The 21,934-nt window shown below is 36.3% G+C and overlaps 1 protein-coding gene across 2 annotated transcripts; it reads right to left on the minus strand.

Moving 5' to 3' along the window:
• Nucleotides 1–1,579: 1,579 nt before the first annotated feature.
• Nucleotides 1,580–13,727, minus strand: LOC136264539 (UPF0696 protein C11orf68 homolog). 2 transcript variants are annotated; one of them, XM_066059306.1, is made up of 5 exons: nucleotides 13,621–13,727; nucleotides 13,314–13,536; nucleotides 6,501–6,634; nucleotides 5,009–5,136; nucleotides 1,580–1,963 (listed from the first exon to the last, which is right to left on the minus strand). In XM_066059306.1, exons 2-5 carry the CDS (start codon nucleotides 13,472–13,474, stop codon nucleotides 1,718–1,720), a joined length of 669 nt encoding a protein of 222 aa, XP_065915378.1. In that variant the 5' UTR covers nucleotides 13,475–13,536; nucleotides 13,621–13,727; the 3' UTR covers nucleotides 1,580–1,717. The 2 variants fall into 2 exon arrangements, with proteins under 2 accessions (XP_065915378.1, XP_065915377.1); XM_066059305.1 differs by having other exon boundaries at nucleotides 13,314–13,707.
• Between the last annotated feature and the right edge of the window lie 8,207 nt (nucleotides 13,728–21,934).

Raw genomic sequence — 21,934 nt, forward strand, 5'->3', positions numbered from 1 at the left:
CAATAATGGCTGTCCTTTACCAAATGTATATACTATAAAGTATATAAAAAATTCCTTATTCAGATCGTACCTTACTCATAGCTTCATAGTTAAGCTACGTACACTGCCTCATGAACACCGTGACTGTTTTATTAGTGACTGACTGCTCTATTAGTAGGGCTGGGCGGTATTGGAGTTTCGCTTCACGATATATCGTGCAGAAATATATCACGATATTACTATTTATCGCGGTTATTAAAGATGACTGCTATATTAGAGTAGCTGACTGCTTTATTAGGGTATCTCGATCCTAGCTGACTGTTCTATTAGAGTATCTCGATCTTTGTAAAAAAAATTGACTAACTAGTACTAAGTCCTTGTTTGCAGTAGTATCATGTGATTATTTGAGGTGCATTATAACAACCTTAAGGGCTTAATAAGCTGTCACAAACACTAAAAATCGTAATAATATCGATATCGTGATATTATCGTTTCACCGAAATCTACGCGATACAGATATCGTTTCATTGCAATACCGCGGTATTACTATATACCGAGAAACCGCCCAGCCCTATCTATTAGAGTATATCGATCTTGTATGCAATTTTTTTTAAGGGATGAAGGAAGAGGGGGTCACGTGCCCCCCTCCCCCGGATCCGCCACTGCCTGTAAACCCAAGTCACTGCATATCCAATCATGTGATTACATCTTAATTTTATTGCCTAACATTTATAGTTGTACCACAATCAAGTTAACTACCCCAGGGGCAAGCCCAGAGGACATCCCCTGGAAAGAAAAGGTGCATGACAGCAATTTTATTATTTATGAATGTAGCTACATACATACGGTAATAATTCAAAAATAAAGGTTTAGGCTCCAGACCTTTATATTAGATGACTGTTATGTTGTGAACATGTTAATTTGCGTGCCTGAATCGTCCATTCTAAATGTACGGGATATTTTTAAAGCCTCATGTCTCACTTGTTCTTGCCCATATCAAAGCGCTTTTTGATAAACAGTTCCGGCGTTTGAAGAGCATCACAGTGCTACTAGTAGCTTGTAACAAGAAACGAGGGCTTAGGTGAACGCGAACCAGCAGACTATAGTATAGGCAGTAATAACTACTCCAAAGGTAATTGGTTCATTGCTGCAGACTTTAGCTAGTTTACTCACAGTAACGGTGATGATCCATGAGAATACAAATTGCTTATCAATTCTTTTCAGTTAGAATGATTAATGATTGGAATTCTTTACCCCAATCAGTGATTGACTCCAACTCCCCTAATCAATTTAAGAATCTGCTGGACAGACACTATAGTAATATAATGTATGATTTTTAATGGGTAGCTATAGCTACTTTATTGTGTGTATATGATTTGGATGTACAGGCCATGCCTCTATCCAAAATTTACAATTAGAAGGTCTAATTGAAAAACTGTGAGTTTAGAGCTACTACTTGTGAGACCTTGAGCTTGATGGTGAAATCGTGAGACCCATGGTAAATCCGTGAGGATTGGCGACTGCATTTATTATGCTGAAGCATTCACTTTGAAACAATGACAAGTACCTCTACTATATATTATGCAAAAACTCATTTTCTACAATAGTTATAGTACACAAACATTCAAGTGCAATGCTCCGTGTAAACATTATATATATTTTTTCAGTGAAAATAGTTGCCAAGCTAATCATGTAGTTGTAATTGTATGTGATAAAATCAATAATAACATTTTCAGCTTCATTTCTTGGGCTGGGAAATATAAATAGATGGTCTTATATTGAACTCATTGCCAACATAAATATCAAACCAGGTATGAATATCAGGCTTGTATTTCAAGGTGCCATCAATTCCCATAGATCGTAGTTCCTTCTCTATTCTCCAAACATCATCTTCATCAGCAAAACTCTTTGTGTGCACACTAATCAAGTGGGTGCCAATTCCATTGCTTCTTTTGCTATTAACACTTCCGTATGCTGTAGCAACCTGTAAATAGATAAGTGTATTGCAAGTTTTGTAGAATGTTGAATACACAACCATATAATATGTTTATGCTAACATATCTAAATGATTTGAATAGTAGATCACATTGGTAGGCAATGGCTGACACAATACTATGGTAATGGCTGGTATTAAGAGTTCATAATATATATACTGAGGAGAGTATTCTGATCTCTTATACCTCTGTAGAAGGGCGTATCATGAAGTTATGACATAACAAGATGTCGTGGTTTGTAATGAATGAGCAGCCATAAAAGTGCAAGAATCATTAGCAACGTTTCAATCTTGTGACGTTCAGGATAGCTGTATTATAAAATATCTGCATGAGACATTCATTTGTGACTGCCTGATACTTAGGGAAGCTCAACACTTCTCTGTGCCCTTTCCATCTATTCATTGCTGCACATGCAGCTTACTAGCTTCCTAGTTAGTTTGTTATTCCCCAGATCTTTGCCATAAAGTATCACAGTAGTCTATACCAGTTTCCTGATAATAAGTTACACCATTTGGTGATGATGGCTATTGCATCATTACCTTATGCAGTATGCTTTGAATTGGCATTAAAACGTTCTTCAAATTCATAAATTATTAACTCTTGTTGTTCAGTGGCAGATCTTAAAACTCATAAATTTAGCTTACTAGCATATAGTTAGTTCAGTAGGACTACATGTGTTGCCAATACCATAGCAAACCTGTATATTACAATTAGGGCTAAAACAAATATACCGAATATTCGAATTTGTATTCGATTCGAATTCATTCAAAACAATTTTGTAATTCGAAACATCGAAGTTGTTAGCTAATCATAGTAAAGATGGTGAGCACTAGTAATGAGGAATCTCTGTCAGTCTCTACAACTGCAACAACATCAGACACCGGACTAGAGATGTATCAATAATCGAATTGGTGATCGCGAGGCAGTTGCCGATATGCCTTCCATATCAGTAATGGGCACAAATGCTCTGTGAACCGATTATTTGCATGGCGAATGGTAAATATGAGTACCAGCAATGAAAAGCCTTTTGCTCACTAGAAAGTCTCTCTATAGCATTCATAAAATGCTAAGTTACGAGAAGCCACACAACTGTATGTGTAAGTATTGCTATTAGTGTTAAAATATTCCTACCCAGAACAGTAGCTGTTACACTTTAAGAATAAAGAACTGTACCAAAGGAAAACTAATCAAATAATCTATCTGTGTATAACAGCCATCTTGGTAACTAATCAAACCACAGAGTAATCTGGACAATACAGCATGTATATATTTAAATATTTGTGGTGCCTAATTGTCTGGGTTGTGTAATAGAGGCCACACATCATAGGTAACCAGTTTTACAGCAAAAGTTACATCACTTCTGTTTTCTCAATGGTAAAAATCATATACATCATGCAGTAGCTACACCAGTAGTTTTATTTGATTTACACTTAAATATGCAACAATCGAATTGGTAAAATTGGTATCGGCTTTGTTAGGTACAAATTAATTGGATAATGGTACAACGAAAAATCTTATCAGTACACGTCTAGTAGCTACATCATGAGACACTTCTGTTTCATTTCAAAAGCTGCCTAGCTACTGAGGTTTTTAAAATATCATGATGGTTTACAATCGAATACAAGTAATAAGAAATAACACTGTATTTCAGTATTACACTGTATATAGAATATTCAATTATTTATTCTTGACTAAAAACATTCATTCTCTCTTTCATTTAGAATATTCGTTTTAGCCCAAACTACAATACCTTTCACCAGCCATTTAATAAGATACTCTAATAGAGCAGTCAGATAAGTGTTGTAATAGAGCAAACATCAAACAGAGTAGCTACACATATAGTTTAGGACAACCTTGTATATAGCTATGAAGAGGTAAGAAGCTCGTTGATTTATATACAGAGCTAGAACACATATTTTAACACACACATGACAAAATACGTGGCATAAAGTTTGTTAACCAAGGATGCATTGTATTGGCAGGTCAGTTTTATTTCACAGTGTAAAGCATTTAAAAAGTAAACTAAAATGCAGCCTCAGTGCTTCTAAAATTTCTAAAGTATCTGGAGGCATCATGCCCTCAGAACCCTTATACATTTTACATTGTCAGAAACCTCCTTTATTACAAAGCTTAGATCTGCCACTGTCAGTAGTTGCTTAATCTTCCCAACAATAAACATCAAGTAATAGCCCTAAATTACAGGGTGTAACTAATCACTGGACTGGACTACTGGACTGGAACACTGGACTGGACTACTGGACTGACATACTTTTGGTTTTTACACATTCTGAGATTGGTTTTATTGAGTCTAGCTAGCCAAGGGTCTTCAAAAAACTTGCAGCCTGCTACAGGAGTAAGCAAAAACTGACTTCTCACTACTTGTTGTGTTCTACAGCATTTATACACTTCTTAGTATTGTGTTTTGGAGATTGTAATACCTAGCAGTAGCTAACCAAAAATCATTTTACTATATTTGTGCTCCCTATCTTACACTGTATCCTTGAACTAAATAGCTCAGACCCCTGGGACACAACCTATCCTTCCTAAGATAATCTATTGTAGCTAAATTTGTTCCTACATGTAATATACAAACTCATTACACAACTGTAGAGTTTTTTCTGCTATCATGATTAGTTCTTACATGTGCTGGTTGGCGTACTATAATATGTGACCAAATTTATTAGCATTGTACAAGCTTGCTACTATCTCCAATTGGTTAACTATAACTAGCATATTCCCTGTAGCATACTGATAAGTAGTATAGGTGTATGTACTGTAGAAGAACATAATAAATAGAAGTGAAATCACTAGAAGTCAGTTTTTGCTTACTCCCACTCCTCATACTCATCATTTTAGTAACAGACTGCAAGTTTTCTGAAGGTCCTTGGTTAGCAGGAATCAATAAAACCAACCTCAGAATGTGTAAAAACCCAAAATATGTCAGTCCAGTAGTCCAGTCCAATGTTCCAGTCCAGTAATCCAGTCCAGTGATTAGTTACACCCCTAAATTACATGCATATAAATGTATACGCTACATTAGCCGAGTATCCCAATTTTCCTGCCACAGTAGCTTCTGCTATCTTTTTCCAATCTTCATCAATCTCTCGCCTGTGTCTAAATATCATCCACTCTCCACTAGTACATTTAGTATCCAGTGCAATTTCTATAGCAATACATAGACCAGGAAATGCATTAAATCAGGACACACTACAGTATCATGCGGCCAAGGAAAGTAAAACTGTCCGGGAATATGACAGACAAGTGTGCATTGTACAGGAACCAAGAAAATGTGCTATCACGCATTCATACCTCAATAACTGCTAAACAGAAATAGCTCATTTTTTTCTGTGAAACATTCCTCAGGATGGAAATCTTCCATACTAAATGTGAGCTAAATTGGTATGGCCATCTTTGAGATGTGTTCAATTTCTTTTCCGTCTTCTGTTAATTATTCTTTTCACACCATTACAAAAATTACCATAACTCGTGCAAGCCTTATTGGAATCTTTTTAAATTTGGAGGGTATAAATAGCATATTATAGCATATTTATCTTCTAATTTGAATACAGATTGGTAAAAGTGGCACAAAGTTACAAGTGATATTCAAAAATTACATGTGCAATTTCTGTAGGGTAAACTACTGACAGAAATCAGTACACAGGTAGGCTGACCATCTTAACATTGATTTGAAAGTATTTGGAGCATTAGCTAAGGCAAAAAAAAACAAAAAACATGTGAAACAAGCATTATTGAGATACCCTAATAGAACAGTCACAAAGAAGTAAAAAAAAAGTGCACAAAAATGTTGAAAAGAAAATACTGCAGTTCAGAGTTCAAACGTATACACCAAAATCCTTTACACTCCGCTACTGCTGTTAATTGCTCAACCTCACTTAATTTCTACCTTATAAACGGAAGTTCTAAAGTTTACTGGCAAACTCAAAGCTAACAACAATCAAGCATCCATTTACTCAAACACGATGACCTCATCCCCTTATTGGTCTTTGATAACATGGTGAAAATAAGGAATAGTGATTGAGATATCACATAGGTGAGAAACTGACTCAAGATACTCTAATACAGCAGTCACCCTAATACAACAGTCATGTACAATATTCAAATAGAAGGGTGACACGTGCATAGCTGTATACTAGTTATAGCAACAAAACAAATAGATTGAAATAGGGATCCAAGCAAAAAAAAGTGAAACAAGAGATGAATGAGCATAGCTCAGTGGGAAATCTTTCCTTTGGCATTGGATAAAATAATTGTTATGACATACCAAAGTAGAGATTTTCTCACCAAGCTATGCTGTTATAGCATCATTCATTTCTTGTTTCACTACATGTTATCACTTGGATCTCTACTTCATTTTTATTTTGACATTTGCACACACACACACACACACACCACACCACACCACACACACACACACACACACAAAGTATATGCACAGACACACACGTATGTACATGCACACACAAGAGTGCACTGTACTTGTACAAAATCCAAACACAACTAACATACCTATAATTCGTTTGGGTACAACTTTCCCACTTCTCAATAAATCTATCCACATTTCAACAGCCTTCTCTAAGTCTGACTCACCACGATCTAGATCTTCAAGTGAATTGTCCACACAAATCCAATCTGTATTCTCCCTGGAATATTCATTAACAAAATTATTGACTACAATGCCATACAGTGAAGATATTATGTCATTTTTGAAGCATCCAAACTGGGATTGTCTTTAATTGTGACCACAGAGTTGGGGGTAACGCATTATGTAAATGTAGCAACAAAGTAATCTAACTTGTCTGCTACCTACAGTAAAGTATAAGGCTGTTGTACGTACAGTCTACTAGTGAAACTGGGAACTCACAAACAATGACAACATCCTATTATGCTCACTGTCTGTGCTGCACGTGACTCATGTTTCCTGTGGTAAGCCTGGATGAGTGATAGGCCAGACTCAGATGTTTGATATGAAAATTCTAATTGTTTCATGCATAACCATATGGGAGCTTCAGTCACCTGTAGGTAAATTAATGAGTCAGATGCAGCCTGCCATGGGTGATATTCCACATCCGGTTACATATCATGTTTAGGAGTTACATAAATTAAGTGTATAGAATACGTGGATATCAGCTGTTATCATTCTAATAGAGCAGTCACAATCATAGATAGGGGTTGCAACTTTCCAAAGGAACTTAGGAAGTAGCATGTTACTAGCTACCACACATTACTCTCAGAAAACAAGTTTATGTTGTGCTACTTCTAAAAACCAGGCGCCATGCAGTTAGCTAACTCATCTGGAATTAACTATAGACGGTATATGCTACTATGAATTAACCAACTATGTATTACTACTTTACAATAGGGTTAGTTTTGGGTTGTGCAATAATATTATTAGCTAATTCTCATATTTCCTAATTCATGAAATATTGGTAATTCATTCAATTACGTTGCTATGCACTGTTAAGGAAGCGTTTGGTAAAGAAATCGCTTTTACCACCATATTATGCACAGAAGTATCTTCTAAACTGTTTTATAGTGTGACTAACATGCTTTTTCCCACAAATTCTCTCGACAAAGCCTCAAAGCTGCTCTTCATTTTCGTTTGCGTACGTAAGGAATACGCCCCCTTTCAACTCGAAGCGATAGGCTATTCCTGGTAGTGTACGAGGCCTGCACCATTGTTTTTCAGTTGCTAAATGCCTGAAAACCTCAAGGGGAAGGTAGTCTGAGGAAAGTCGCCACACCCGTATTTCAGTCCGCCGAAAAGAAACCACCTCAGAGCAAAGTTCACCTGTGCAGAAGTTTAATATAGACTTCATTTCACTTTTACTTCTTACATAAAAGCTGCTTTTACCATTATTAAATGATTTTGCTCACGTGGGTGCGTACGGACAAACATAGATAGGTATATAGATAGGTAGACACACACACTTTTACAAAAACAATTTCAGTAAACTAGGCGCGCACCCACAGCTGGCCTTTGGCCAGCTGTGCGCACGCGCCTGGTTTAAAAAAGTGCTGTAACTTAATACCCATTACCTCCTTCATTACTTTTAATATCAAGTGTTTTTGGACAAGCTAGTCCAGCCTACTAACTACCAGCTGGAGTCCATGGTACTGTTAGCAGCACAAAATGCTTTCTAAATTTTCCAAGGTGTGTATGGTTTATATTCTACTCATAAATGGGTAGAAATTCAACACTTTTATTTAGGCATGAGAGCATTGTGTTGGCTTTTAGATGCCAGCAGAAATATGTCTCCAGATAGCAAACATGACAATTAAGTTTTAACATTTCTATTAACATTGTTAGCCAGATAGTGTAGCCATCTTGCACTGTTGTGGTACAGTGCCAGAAAAAAGTAGTTTTTTTTTAAATAAACAAATAAAATCACATCCATTTATACACGTAACTAGAACTATTGTTATAATCATTATGAGCTATGTCCATTGATAAGCCTCCATTGAGTAGAACTCGCCTTGCTAGCAAACTACCTATCAGAATCTATCACTATTTTGCTCTTTCCCTATGCTACAACACATTCAGTACTTATGATGGATGTGAGTTTACAAAAATGTGTATGTGAAGTGCAGAGCAAGCAGTAACATTGTCAGAAGAACCCAATTGTAGGAAGATGGCTTTGACAAGAGATGTAATGGAGTAATTAGAAAGATGATATATGTATAGCTTGTGCTATTGCAGTACATCCACAGCACACAGAGGCATGCAACCAGCCCTGGAGCTTCAACTTTATCTTTTTGTGCACTAATTGTACCCATCCAACCCTCCATCCCAACAGCAGTACTCATGGTACAGCAAAACTCATGGGAAAACCATCTAAAATGATGGGAAGTGAGCTAAGGTAACTGCCCAACCTTAAGAAGTAGTACATTAAATCATTATTACCTAATTAAATTTTTACAAAGCCAACTTTTAGGGCACAATGATAAGTGGTAATGTCTTAACAACCTCACCAGTGAATTTTTACTATAGGTGGAACAACTTATGACCTTTCAGAGGCCACTTGTGACTACAATATGCAAAGTTTCATGCATGAAAAGCCCACCTATTTAAGAGACAAATACATAGCTCCATAAATTATCTGTAATTGATGGTATACGGCATTACAGAGTGACTTACAGTCCTTGTACTATTATCTATGGTATAAAGATCATTAGCAAAATCACTGAATCAGTTCATATCAAAACATGCTATTGGGATTTGTAAAGTCACAATGGCAAAATTCCCAAAATATAATTACAGCCAGTAATCATTTTATGAGCAATATTGTACATTACCAGTGTCCTGTGTTTGTTTTCTGTCCTTAGATCATGAAATGGACTGATTATACTCTGAAAGGTCTCAAGACCACTTCTTCAATTCTCCAATACAAACTCCATTTACATCACCTTGTTAGGGCTCACAATGACTTTCACCAAATACTTTCTTTACCACTGCATACCACACAGATGCTTGAACCACTATAAAACCGGAAGCACAATCAATTTAGTTTGAGAAATAACCACCACAGATTTTTGCAAGTCACAATACTCGCATCAAAAACGTGGTATCGTAAACACAGCTACACCTCCGCAGGACAGGTTTGAATGTATTTATTAGCTGAATGTTATCTATGGTTGGTATGCTCAACAAATAATGGTCTACTTGTATGTGCTGCACAGGGTTTCTTTACTTGGTAAAACTCCAAATAATTTCTGTTTGGGCTGCTCTGCCATCCAAAACAGTTCTTCATCACAGCATGGTGATACAATTCACTCAGTCCATACTGCAAGTTTGAAATTAATTTGAGATTGTATGCTATCTGGCTGTTAGCAATGAAATATATCACATTGCTAAAAATATGAAATTCCAAGTTTGGACCACCGTGCTACAGTATCTGAGAAGAAAGCAGCCAGCTCTTCCTCATAGCATGGTAATATAATTGGATGTTCACTCAGTCCATATTGCAAGTTTGAAATTACTCCAAGATTATTTGCTATCTGGCTGGTGGCAATGAAATAGCTGTACCCACGCTAATATTGGCGTAAATTTCATAGCCGATAGCAAACAGTCTCGGATTCATTTCAAACTAGTGCTCAGCGGTATTGAAATTTGAATACACAGTATTAGTAACAGGAAATCATCAAGGTATATCGGTATATAATAGTCTATATATAATAGTCTATATACTTAGCTTGTTCTTGGCCTAATATGCATCCCAAAAACCAAAGAATGTAGTTCAGTACAAGTAGGCAGGTGCTTGTAATGTGACAACCTCAGTGTTTGTTTAGGGTGTAGCTTGCTAAACCATCAACAAAGTGAGTAATTAAACACCAATAGCTGGGTTAAAAACAATCCTATACCAGTATTTCGATAATACTGGTTATCAAAGACTGTATGATAACCAATTATGTTAATTTATATGATAAACAGTATTACCAGTATATCACCAAGTACTATTTCAAACTTCCAATATAGATTGAGTGAACATCCACTTTCATTATCATGCTGTAAAGAAGATCTGGCTATTCTCTTCTCAAGTGGCGCAGCAGCCCAAATTTCGTATTTTATCAATGTGACAATTTCATTGTCCCCAGCCAGATAGCATAGAATCTCAGATTCATTTCAAACTTGCAGTACAGACTGAGTGAGCATCCACCTTCCTCACTATGTTGTTGGCTATTCTATTCTCAGATGGAACATGACGCGACAATTTCATTGCCAGATTTCATTTTCAATTCAAACTTGCAGTACAGATTGAGTGAACACATCCGCCTTTTATCACCATGCTATTAGGAAGAGCTGGCTATTTTATTCTCAGGTGGCACGGCAGCCTAATCATAATGCGCCAATTTCATCGCTTCCAGCCAGATAGCTACAATCTCAAATTCATTTCAAACTTACAGTATAAACTGAGCGAACATCCACCTTCATCACCATACTGTGAGGAAGGTGTGGCTATTCTCTTCTCAGGTGGTGCAGCAGCCCAACATACATTTTAAAAATTGTATTTTTATCAATGCAATAATTTCATCAATAACAGCAGCTGAGCCAGATACCAAACAATCACTCAAACTTGCAGTACAGATTGAGTGAACATCACTTTCATCACCATACTGTGAGGAAGAGCTGTCTATTCTTGCCAGATAGCACAGGCACAAACATAAAGGTTCATGTTTTATCGAGATGAAAATTCCAAGAGTCAGCAAACAACCTCAGACTAATTTCAAACTTGTAGTAGGGACTGAGTGAACATGTAATTGCATAACCATGTGATGAAGAGGTGGCTTCTCTCTTCTTAAATGGCACCGCGGCCTAATTGTTGGACCTTTACTCATTACTATACATGTTTGTTGAGCACACCAACCCTAGATAACATTAAGCTAATGAAAACATTCAAACCTGTCCTGAGGAAGTAGCTGTGTTTACGATACCACATTTATAACACGAATGTTGCAGCGTGCAAATTTATGGTGGTTAACTAAAACGATCATGCCTCCAGTTTTATAGTGGTTCGAGTATCAGTGTATAAGATAAACATCCTGCAGTAGTAAAGAAATTAGTCGGTAAAAGTTAACTGTTCATTGGTAACTCTAACTTTGTATTTTCAATAATTGCATAGACATGATCAAAGATCATAAAATCATTCAAAACCTTATTAATTGTGACCGGATTTGCGAAAAGGTACCTTTTTCACACATTTGACATACCAGCAGACAAAATGCCATAACTGTTGACTCCTTGCACTGATTGACTTTCTTTTTGTATCAAAATGTAGCCACATAATGTAGGCATACTCATGAAATATTACAGACACGTGCTTGCAATGATACAAAAGTTACAAAGTTTGAAAGTTGAAAAAATGGGTCAAATTTTAAGTGTGAAAAAGGTACCTTTTCGCAAATCCGGTCACAATTACTCTATATAATTCTGCCCTAACAAAATTTGCAATTGCCATGGTAACGGCATGATGCCGCTATTTAATTGGAATGCGAACTTCGTGATTGGCTCTCCAATGGATTTTGTATTGTGTAAGTTGCTACTTACTACCATTTGTGCTAAGTTGCAACCTGTTAAAGCTTTAACATTGATTTAACATGTCAGATAGAAGAGGCTTATACATGTGCAGTGGCAGCCGGAAAAAAATTGATACCACCTTCTGAACAGGAGTTATGATCATCTAACTTACCTCCATAGGCTGCTGTACATTAATTTTACGCATAATAATATATTATGGAAATTTTCAATTTGTGGGTTAATTTGACTGATATGTTGGTGGCTGGTTATATAATTAACCCTTAACTAAAAAAGTTGGAGCAGGTTTAGTTAATAATCTCTTGTCCGCCAGACTGTTTTGTGTTTGGGTAGGCTCCTCACAAAAGGGAAAATCTGGAAAGTGAAGAGACTAGGACCAGGTAATGAGCTACTATCTCGGCTACTATAATTAGGCCAGGCAAACTTGATTACTTGTTTCTCATCTGCTATCCATGCGGGCGGGATGTCACTTTTCATTTCATTTCATTAATTAGCAAAGCCCCTAAAGGGGTAAAACGCTAATACAGAAATCAAGTTAGTTATTAGTTAATACACGTTTAAAATCTGCAAGGGATAGGTTATAAACGTTATTGATTTGGAGACTGTTCCATTCAGGTATCGTTCTGGGGAAGAAGGAGAATTTATAAGTATCACAAGAGGTTTAAACGTGGTAATTATTCATTATTAAAGAAATACTCCCAAATCAAGCTATCTTGTTACTATAAAGGTTAGCTAAAGCCTTTTAAGAACTATTTAGGCACAAGAGACATTCGCTATGCTGCAAAATGATAGCCAGGCTTCCTAGCATCAAAATACGTGGGCACATGATTGATAACAGCAATAATGAAATTACAACACCATACAACCAGTATATTTACAGTTTAAAAAGTGACAAAAAACAATTATAGTCCATTGTATTGATACAATGTTATTAGAACTATAAGTAACTACATAAAACACTACATTTTCCAGTAAGTCAGGATGCGTGCTCTGCTAAGCAGATTTAAGTCGAGACTAAAAATCACTGTAAAAGTCCAGCCAGCTATGATCTTAATAAGTTACGCTACTAACTGTAAGTCTGTAGAATGATTCTAGGAGTTGCATTTTGCACAAGCACATTCCAACTCTGTTGGTATACTAATCTTGACTGTTAGAGGCGGTGGGGTAAAAAATGATGCGGGCGGGGATGAGAAACAAGTAAAATCAAGTTTGTCTGGCCGGCCTTTAGGACAGTTTATCCAGCTGGTAAGAATTTACAAATCAGCAAATCGACACTATATAAAACTTACGTGTTCCATGCTGGGTCACTAGGCTTGTGTTCATCTAAAAACTTTTCCAATTCCTCTGGTTTTCCCTCAAACCGAGTATAAGTTTCCTTGTACTCAGCTTCCAGACCCTTGTCCAGATCTCTGTTACCCTCGCTGTTACCGGTAGGACCGCCACACGCCATAGAAGTGATAGAACAACTCGTAGAACAAAGACGTATCACACTAGTCTAGCCAGAACCTGGTTCTGTACCCCGAAGAAAAGTGAGTCGAGTTACAAATTAAAGCAAAGCAAAAACTTAGACTGAGTACAGTACTGTATTCAATATACCGTAATTTGACGGGGGAAATTTTGACGAATTCTCTATCTCTTGAATATTGACGAGATGTCCAGCACCAGAAGTACTCTAATAAACTATAGTCACGTGAGCTTTGCCGGGAAAATTTTGACAAAAAGCATTTCGTAAAATTCGTCAAATTCCCCCCCATCAAATTATCGTATCTGTGCTGCCACTACTTTGGTTTCAGCAGATATATTGCTCTGCTGAAGATGCTTATGCCAACAATTGGCTCCACCCGGAATGACGAAGAACAACAATGATCCGTTCAGAGGTTTCTCTACTTCAGAAGTAAGTAAGCTAGCTATATTATACACTACCTTTCTTGCTCTAGGCTATATTGGTATCTGAGCACATTTAACAAGTAAATAATTTAGCTACTGGGAAGAAAATTAATGGCCGTGCCGCACCGGCAAATATGCAATACAAAAACATTTTATTGCAGTCTGAGTCAGTCAGTGGCACTGATCAGTGTTCAGAGTGTGGCAAGGAGTATTCTTGTAACTACTGAGTGGATTCCTTGTGTAAGTATTACAATTACAAAAACATTGAAATCTTTAAGAGGCAAACAATTTCACTGACCCATGTGTACTCAGTAATCATTCTTCACACTCTTGGAAATGAGAAAGACACTGTGAAATGGAACAAGCTGGGAATATACATCACGCCATGTAGTGATTATGCAGTCTGGCGGTGCCCGCCCCCTTGCATAAAGAGGAAGGGTCTGGTCACTCTAGCCTTCAAATTTTGTAGCATGTTACAGAAAACATCAGATTGCATGATCGGTAGTTACTAAAGTTTTGTGACGTTAGTTTTGTGTGATATGTGGAAGAGTTTGTCACAAAATTTTGTGAAGATTCATTCAGATTAAGTTTCCCACAAAGAGGATAATTGAAGGTAGTTTATGCTTTCCATGTACATATGTGCACACACAGAGCTGCATCCTACCAAATTACACCAATATACATGTTTGCACATTTGTAGGAGACCTACAAGTTGTCAATGTGAGTTGTATGAAAACTGTCTACAATTTTGTAAAGACAAGCTAGTACACCCAGACTACCCTCCACCTAATCATGACATAACAGAGACAAAAAGTAGTATGTACCACTGATCAGTAATGTACTGAAAGTTTGTTGTACCCAGTATTCACAATAGTAGAGTGGCTAAGCAGCAAATTTTGATAAAATTGTTCACTTTGTGGTAAAAGCACCAAATTTTCTGTAGAGGTTGAGTAAGGTATACTAAATGATTTGAGATATAGTGCCACATCAAAACTATTACCTTAGGGCATGTTTTGAAACTTTTAAACTAGGTTATAATCTAACTGGTCATGAAACCATACAAGTGTATTTGGAATCTGCTTCTGCTTAAATAGTATAAATGTTTTTCAAATTTACAGGTGCAATCAGAAATTTTTTCAAAATGTGGTAAACATTTCTAATAGGGCTGGGGGATAGTATGAACATATTGGAATATCGGGATAGTATCACTATCGGTATCGCCTATCATTTGAAAAATTACTATCAGACAGTAATTAACATGTAGAAATATGCAGATATTACTGCAAAATACTTTAAAACTAATATTTGGGAGCAAAAATTATCCTAAAAGAGCTGTTTAGTCTCTTAGTGAAAACATATCTATAAGTAACACCCCTACTTGCATATCTCTTTGAAGGTAATAAGTATAAAATAGGTGAATTTTCACTATCATTGTGCTTTCGTTTATTGTGAACAGTATCTTACTATCGTTTGGACATTGAAAAGTCCACTATCGCCCAGCACTAATTTCTAATGGAGCCAATATTTTATTGTAAAAAGTACAGACACAATCCAATAGAAAAAATATATTGCAGCTTCATATACCTTGGCCCTCCATCCTTCTTAACATTGCAAGTTAATGACCTGGATGGACACTTCCCTTAATCAGCTTTTGGATATGATTATCCAGTATATTTACTACTGGGCACTTTTAAGTCTTCCTTTTATTGCTTTCATTTGTCAAGCATAAGGGGGTAATTTTAACGGTACCGTATCTAATATGAAATGGTATTTGTAGTTTTATTTTTTTACCTGAATTCTTGATTTTTTGTTGTTTTGGTTGTGTTGTAATTTTATTTTGGTTGCCTTTGTGTTGCATGTAATCATAGCTACTGGAATTTTGTGTAATTTTGTAATATAAGTACAGTAGTTAATGTTTTGTGTATATTTGTATGTATATAATTATGTGCAGGGCTCCACTGAAAATCAGTATGGTGCTTTTATCAAAAAGTGAACGATTTTTTGTTTAGCTGCTCTACTATAATTACATACTAACCTTCTGAACATGAAGGGTTTGGCACTACGTATCATATCTCACCACCTGCACCACGAAGTACTCGACGAAGTACTTTCAGTGAGCGAATCAGTCATGCTTGGAATGATACAATCACATAATATGTTTCTGTTGCTAAGCAATGACTAATGGTTTTTGTGTATGTCACCACAGGGGAAATTGATGTTGTACTACTTTTAAAAACCAGGCACCCAGATAGTATCCTTGAATTAATCATCTCTTTATACATAGCATGCTATTAACTTGTTTCTCACCTTGTTTTGTAATGCAGTACATTGCTATGCATCGCTAAGGAAGCATAACTCGAGCAAACCACTAATTATGCACAGAAATATCTTCTTAACTGTCTTATAGTTTTTCTATGCAAATTCTTTACACAAAGCCTCTACAGCGCCCACCCTTTTAGCATGTAGAGGCACTGCCAGACTAAATGACTGATTTATACTATAAGTCTTATGGTTTAAGACAAATGTACAAGAAATAAATAAGGGGCCTAGACAGTACAAAGAAGCTTTAAAGCAGCTGGAATCCTGGCAAGACACACAAAAAAACAAAATACACATGTACATCAATTATTAATTATATTAACTAGTGTAACAGATCTGTCAGATCCCACAGTTCTGAGGAGCGAGCATTGAAAATTCTGTATGAGCAGGATATTGTAATTCTGGCAGCTTGATCAAACATTGTTGTAGTAGCCCTAGATGGTAACTTGCATGCATGAGATACATTGGTCAGCATCGTAGGTGTAAAGTTCCCTAAGCAACCAATCTCAGCTGTAACAAGCTGGGAATATAGGCCAGTACATTGCAGGTCCAGTAATAATGAGCTATAGTGATCTAGCTTCTGCTGTTAACAGCTGACAGATGGTGCTTGGTATTGATAACAACTGACAGCTCAAACTAAGTGATGATATCTTTAGGTGGAATAGTACTTAATAGTAGAGCGGCATAGTGCGATTGTTGTGCAATTTTTGATACAATTATGAAACTTTCCATATAAGTTTTACTCTTTGTGACATATTTTTTTGGATATAGAGCCATCGCATATTTGACCTTTGGTGACCTTTACAGCCATTTTTGTATTGAAAATTCATTGTTTTTGTCTTTATCTCCCTGAGGCATCATTTTGCACAGTTTCAAATTAAAGGTGCTGCTAGAACGAACTACTCAGCTTTTATTTGAAGTAAATATGTGATTGCATTCCAAAGTTATATCATTTATATTAGCCATTAATTCTTGCCCATATCCCAAGGGAAAAGAATTTCATGACTTACAAAAATGATTATAACTTTGTAGTGGAATGAGATACAAACTTCAAACAAAAGTCAATATAGTTCTTAGATCAACATCTTTAATTTGATACCATGTTTTAACAGTGTAAAATAATGCCTCAGGGAGATAAAGACAAAAACGATTAATTTTCAGTGAAAACATGGCTCTAAAAGTCACCAAAGGTCAAATCTGTGATGGCTCTATATCAAAAAACATATGTCATGAGGAGCACAATTTGTATGGAAAGTTTCATAATTGTGTCACAAAGTGCACAAAGTGCACAAAATGCCCATTTTTTGGTGCTATGCCGCTCTACTATTAACAGACTAACACTTGCATGATAGCCAGGGAGATTAGCATAAAGCTTGTAAGATGGTTGTGGCGCCATGTGCATCTCCTCTGATCTCCCTCCATGTGTATAGTTGTATCTCCCCTCAAGGGGAAAATTTTCAAGTGTAAAAATAATTTTTTTGCGGATTTGCAAACAATTCCATATGTAATGTATGGAGGTCAAGGATAAAGTTAACTCCAAAAAAATGAACCTATATGGTATTTATTTGGGGGGAAAGGGCAGACAGCAATAATTGATTTAATGATTATGGGTGACTGCATCAGTTCAAAGAACTGGTTATCAGCAGTGTCCTGCAATTGCAGCCCAAACAATTACAAATTATATGATCGATTCTGAAAATGCAGCTAAAGATATACCATTCCTGGTAGCTTACAAGGCCTGTTACAGGTACGTTGTTTTTTCAGTTGTTATACGCCTGTTAGGCTAGCCCCTACTAAACTGTTTCACCTGGTTTCAGTTAGTTACTGGCCACACCCCGGCCCTTCAAAACATGAAGAAACTAAAACAGAAAGTTAAGCTTAATACAGTACATAATTAAACAGCTTTTATTGATTGAAAGGCAGTTTATTTTCTGTAACTAAAAGCCTGTTTGCTCATGTAGGTGTTTACCGGCACGCAGACACACGCGATTTTGGCTGGCCAAACCAATTTCTGGAAACCGGGCATGTGTCTGGTTTACAACTTGGCACCAATGCATTATGGTATACAAGGTCACATTCTAAACTGGGTTTCTGATTTCTTATCTGAACGCACTCAACGTGTAGCATGTGGTGGCTCCACCTCCAAACCTATCAATATAACTAGTGGTGTCCTTCAAGGAAGTGTATTAGGGCCATTACTATTTTTAACATACATAAATGACATCTCTGATAACTTATCATAATCATGTCGCCTATTTGCAGATGATTGTATTTTGTATAGAAACATCATGTCAGCTACTGATGCTGAAATCTTTCAAGAAAATCTAAACAAACTTGTTACCTGGGCAAAAACTTGGGGTATGCATTTCAACATTGATAATGTGTGGTACTACGAGTTACATTAAAGCATAATCCTTTTACCACTGAATATTTTCTAGATATTCAAAAGCTCAGTTCTGCTACTAAAGCTAGGTATTTGGGTGTTATCTTTGATAACAAATTAACATTTAATCATCATGTGGATTCAGTTTGTCAGAAGGCAAATCAGACCCTGTCCTTTTTACGTAGGAATTTGTATCGGTGTAATCGAAGAGTAAAACTTGATGCTTATAAGATATATGTGGAACCAATTTTGAACTATGCAGCAACAGTATGGTCTCCCATACTCAGTATTGTACTAACAAACTTGAAAGAATTCAGTTCTTATTTTTAAAGATTACCAAAGAACAAGTAGTGTCTCACGTATGCTCAACTCTTTAGGTCTAAAATCCATACATGCATACTAAAATGAGATTATTGATGTTATTCAAGATTGTACATAAATTAGTGGAACTCTCCTTACCCAGCTACATCTCCAATAGCAACAGATCAAGTACACGAGGAAATGAACATAAGCTTAATCTACCCCACTTCACTGTTGATTCTTACAAATTTAGCTTCTTTCCTAGATCAATAACTTTGTGGAACAAATTGCCAATTTAACAATAATTGTACACTAACTGAATTTGAATGCATTCTCTGGCTATATTTTATGAACAGTAATTACTAATCGTAAGATATTGTATTTATACTCAATTTTTTTGTGAGTTTTACAATTATTAATATGCATACATACATTAATATACAACATACAGCAAATGTTCTTCAAAGGGTTTATACTCAAGGATACATCCTTACCCGCTGACCTTCTTTCTAAATTATCGTGTTTTGTGTTACCCATACTGGATTATTGTGATGTAGTTAAGCGCATCATCTTGTATTTGTTATCATATCTACTGTAGGGTCCTGTTTGCTTGGAGGTCTATAAACATTCTTTTGCTGTCATCATTAAGCTTTTCCAGTCCTGTGTAATTTCATACAACTGTCTGACTAAACTACCTCACCTTGGCAGCTGAACTTTAGAATGCTGCCATGTTTTTCAGTAAAGTGGCAAGCATATCTTGACAAAATATGCATATAAGGGGTAATCCTCGCTGGCTGGTAACCATCACATTTTTTATCAAGTGATTTAAATAGATTTATCCAGTCTTCAGCCTGCAACAAACTCATCAAACTATAATGCTTATGTTTTCTACCTCACATCTTTCTTAATCTCTTCTGGGGTTTTAGAAGGAATTTCGCTCTTATAATCAGTTTGTACAGTGTGAAAAATTTCTGTATGAGATTCAATATATTGAAGTTGATAAACAACATGTGTATATACCTCCCAAATGTTTTTGACTATCTCGTAATAACCTTTTGGTTGACAGTGCTCTAACTTGTCTGGTAAGTACTTCAGTAATTTTAGCCACTAATGAGGAAAATTCAATACCTCCTTCCTCCGACTTCTCTAGTCTAATGGTAAAAGACACTCCACAGCTTCTTATTTGTTTAAGCAAGCTAACGACCATAGGTCTTTGAAGCTTGTCTGGCTCATGTCTGCTGTGCGCTTCATGTCATAGGACATTGCCCCATTTATTAGGTTTCTTGTAAGCCTATCTGTAATCCTCGACATCTTGTCAGGCACCACATTGTCTAGCTTAAAATTTACCAATGGCTTGGCAATCAATCCAACCAAGTCTTAGTTGCTTTAATTCCCTCTGGATCATCAATGTCATTAGATAAAAGGGCATCAATTGTTCTTCTATTTCATCATAGTTATTGTGTCTATACCATAACCAGAATGGGGATATATGTTATATAATATCTTTGGAACTGTACCTGTCTTTTTGGTGCATATTTCACCACACGCATGCATAATTTGAATGTGGCTTGTTCAACTCCAACAACAGAAGCATCATCTACGCAAGTATGTATTAGTTCAAAGATTACTTCATAAATACAGTAGTTTACCTTTTAATCACAACACAAATAAAAGACTACATCAAATGTTTTGCTGTTAACTGTGATCACAGTGTTATCTATCATGTGGTTGATATCACTAAAAACATTCTTAAAGCCGTGAGCAATGTTGTTGTCTTCACTAGCCTTGATGGTAGTTGTGGTATGGATGTCTGTTGAAAAATATCAAATAAAATAACTACTAAAATTGTTGTGTACATGCACCTGCACTTTTAATTGCTTTCCTTGCTTTGATGATGGCAAAAGATAGTAACACATAAGTCGTTTGTCTTGTAAATTAAGCACCATCAAGGGATATCCTGATGTGGAGTTGATGTCCATTAACATGAGGGTATGAAAGTATTTAAACAATTAAGGTTCTATATTTACACAGATTAACTATGCGCATGTTTATATACCTCCGTTTTAATTGCATCTTTCAACAAATCTGCAAATTTAAACTGCGCCCCCTCAAAATCACCTGTAGCATGACTTTGGTGTGGAAGAACTGCAAGAATGAGCCATACCTTCTAATGTGACCACAGTGACCAGCTTGTTATAGTGATGGTGGTCAGGTCCCACATTGGTAACAGTGACAATGGTCAGGTCCCATATCACTAGTATATCTGCAGGTATAGGCAACCTCAAGATGTGAGCCCTTCTGTTTGTTTGTTATACCTAATTGTTTAATGCGTTGTTGTCTAACATACTATCACTTGACCCTATTTGGATGGTGTGAAGGGACATTACGCACAGCTGGATTTGATGGCCCAAATGTGCAGTCACTTGTCATCATGATCAGCCCACTTGTCATCGTGATCAGCCATCTTGTGACCTCAAAGAAATTTAAAGTTGACATCTAGTTAGCTATATAATTGCTAGCTGTTGTAGTTAAACTATTATTATTATTATTAAACACTTATCAATGTCAATACACTTGTCAAAATAGTTAACTAAAATAGTGTTAACAGCTACATATACAACAGAAAAAAAAGCTATAGCCAGAATTACGTACAATAGTATGTAAATCAGTATAAAATTCATATAGTCAATCTAAAGTGTAACAGAGTCCAATAGCATAAATACACATAGCCAATTGCAATCTAAAGCATAATGGCATTCAGTAGCCAACAAAAGGCTGAATGATATGTTGCCGGTTCTTCAGACACAATTGTTGTACTTTTGTTATCTTCAAAATTAATGTGTAATTTAACCAATTTGGCTGAATTGGCCTCATAGTTAACTGCTAAGCCAAAAATGTCAGTATCTCTTACCAAGTCCCCTTTTATTAGAGATTTGGTACCAATGTCTCCCACACTTTTACTCATTTCAGCTATCATCTGGTAAATGTGATATTCCTTGACCTTACATTCAAGCATGCCAT

Source organism: Dysidea avara, chromosome 8, assembly GCF_963678975.1.
Source record: "Dysidea avara chromosome 8, odDysAvar1.4, whole genome shotgun sequence".
Lineage (NCBI taxonomy): Eukaryota > Metazoa > Porifera > Demospongiae > Dictyoceratida > Dysideidae > Dysidea > Dysidea avara.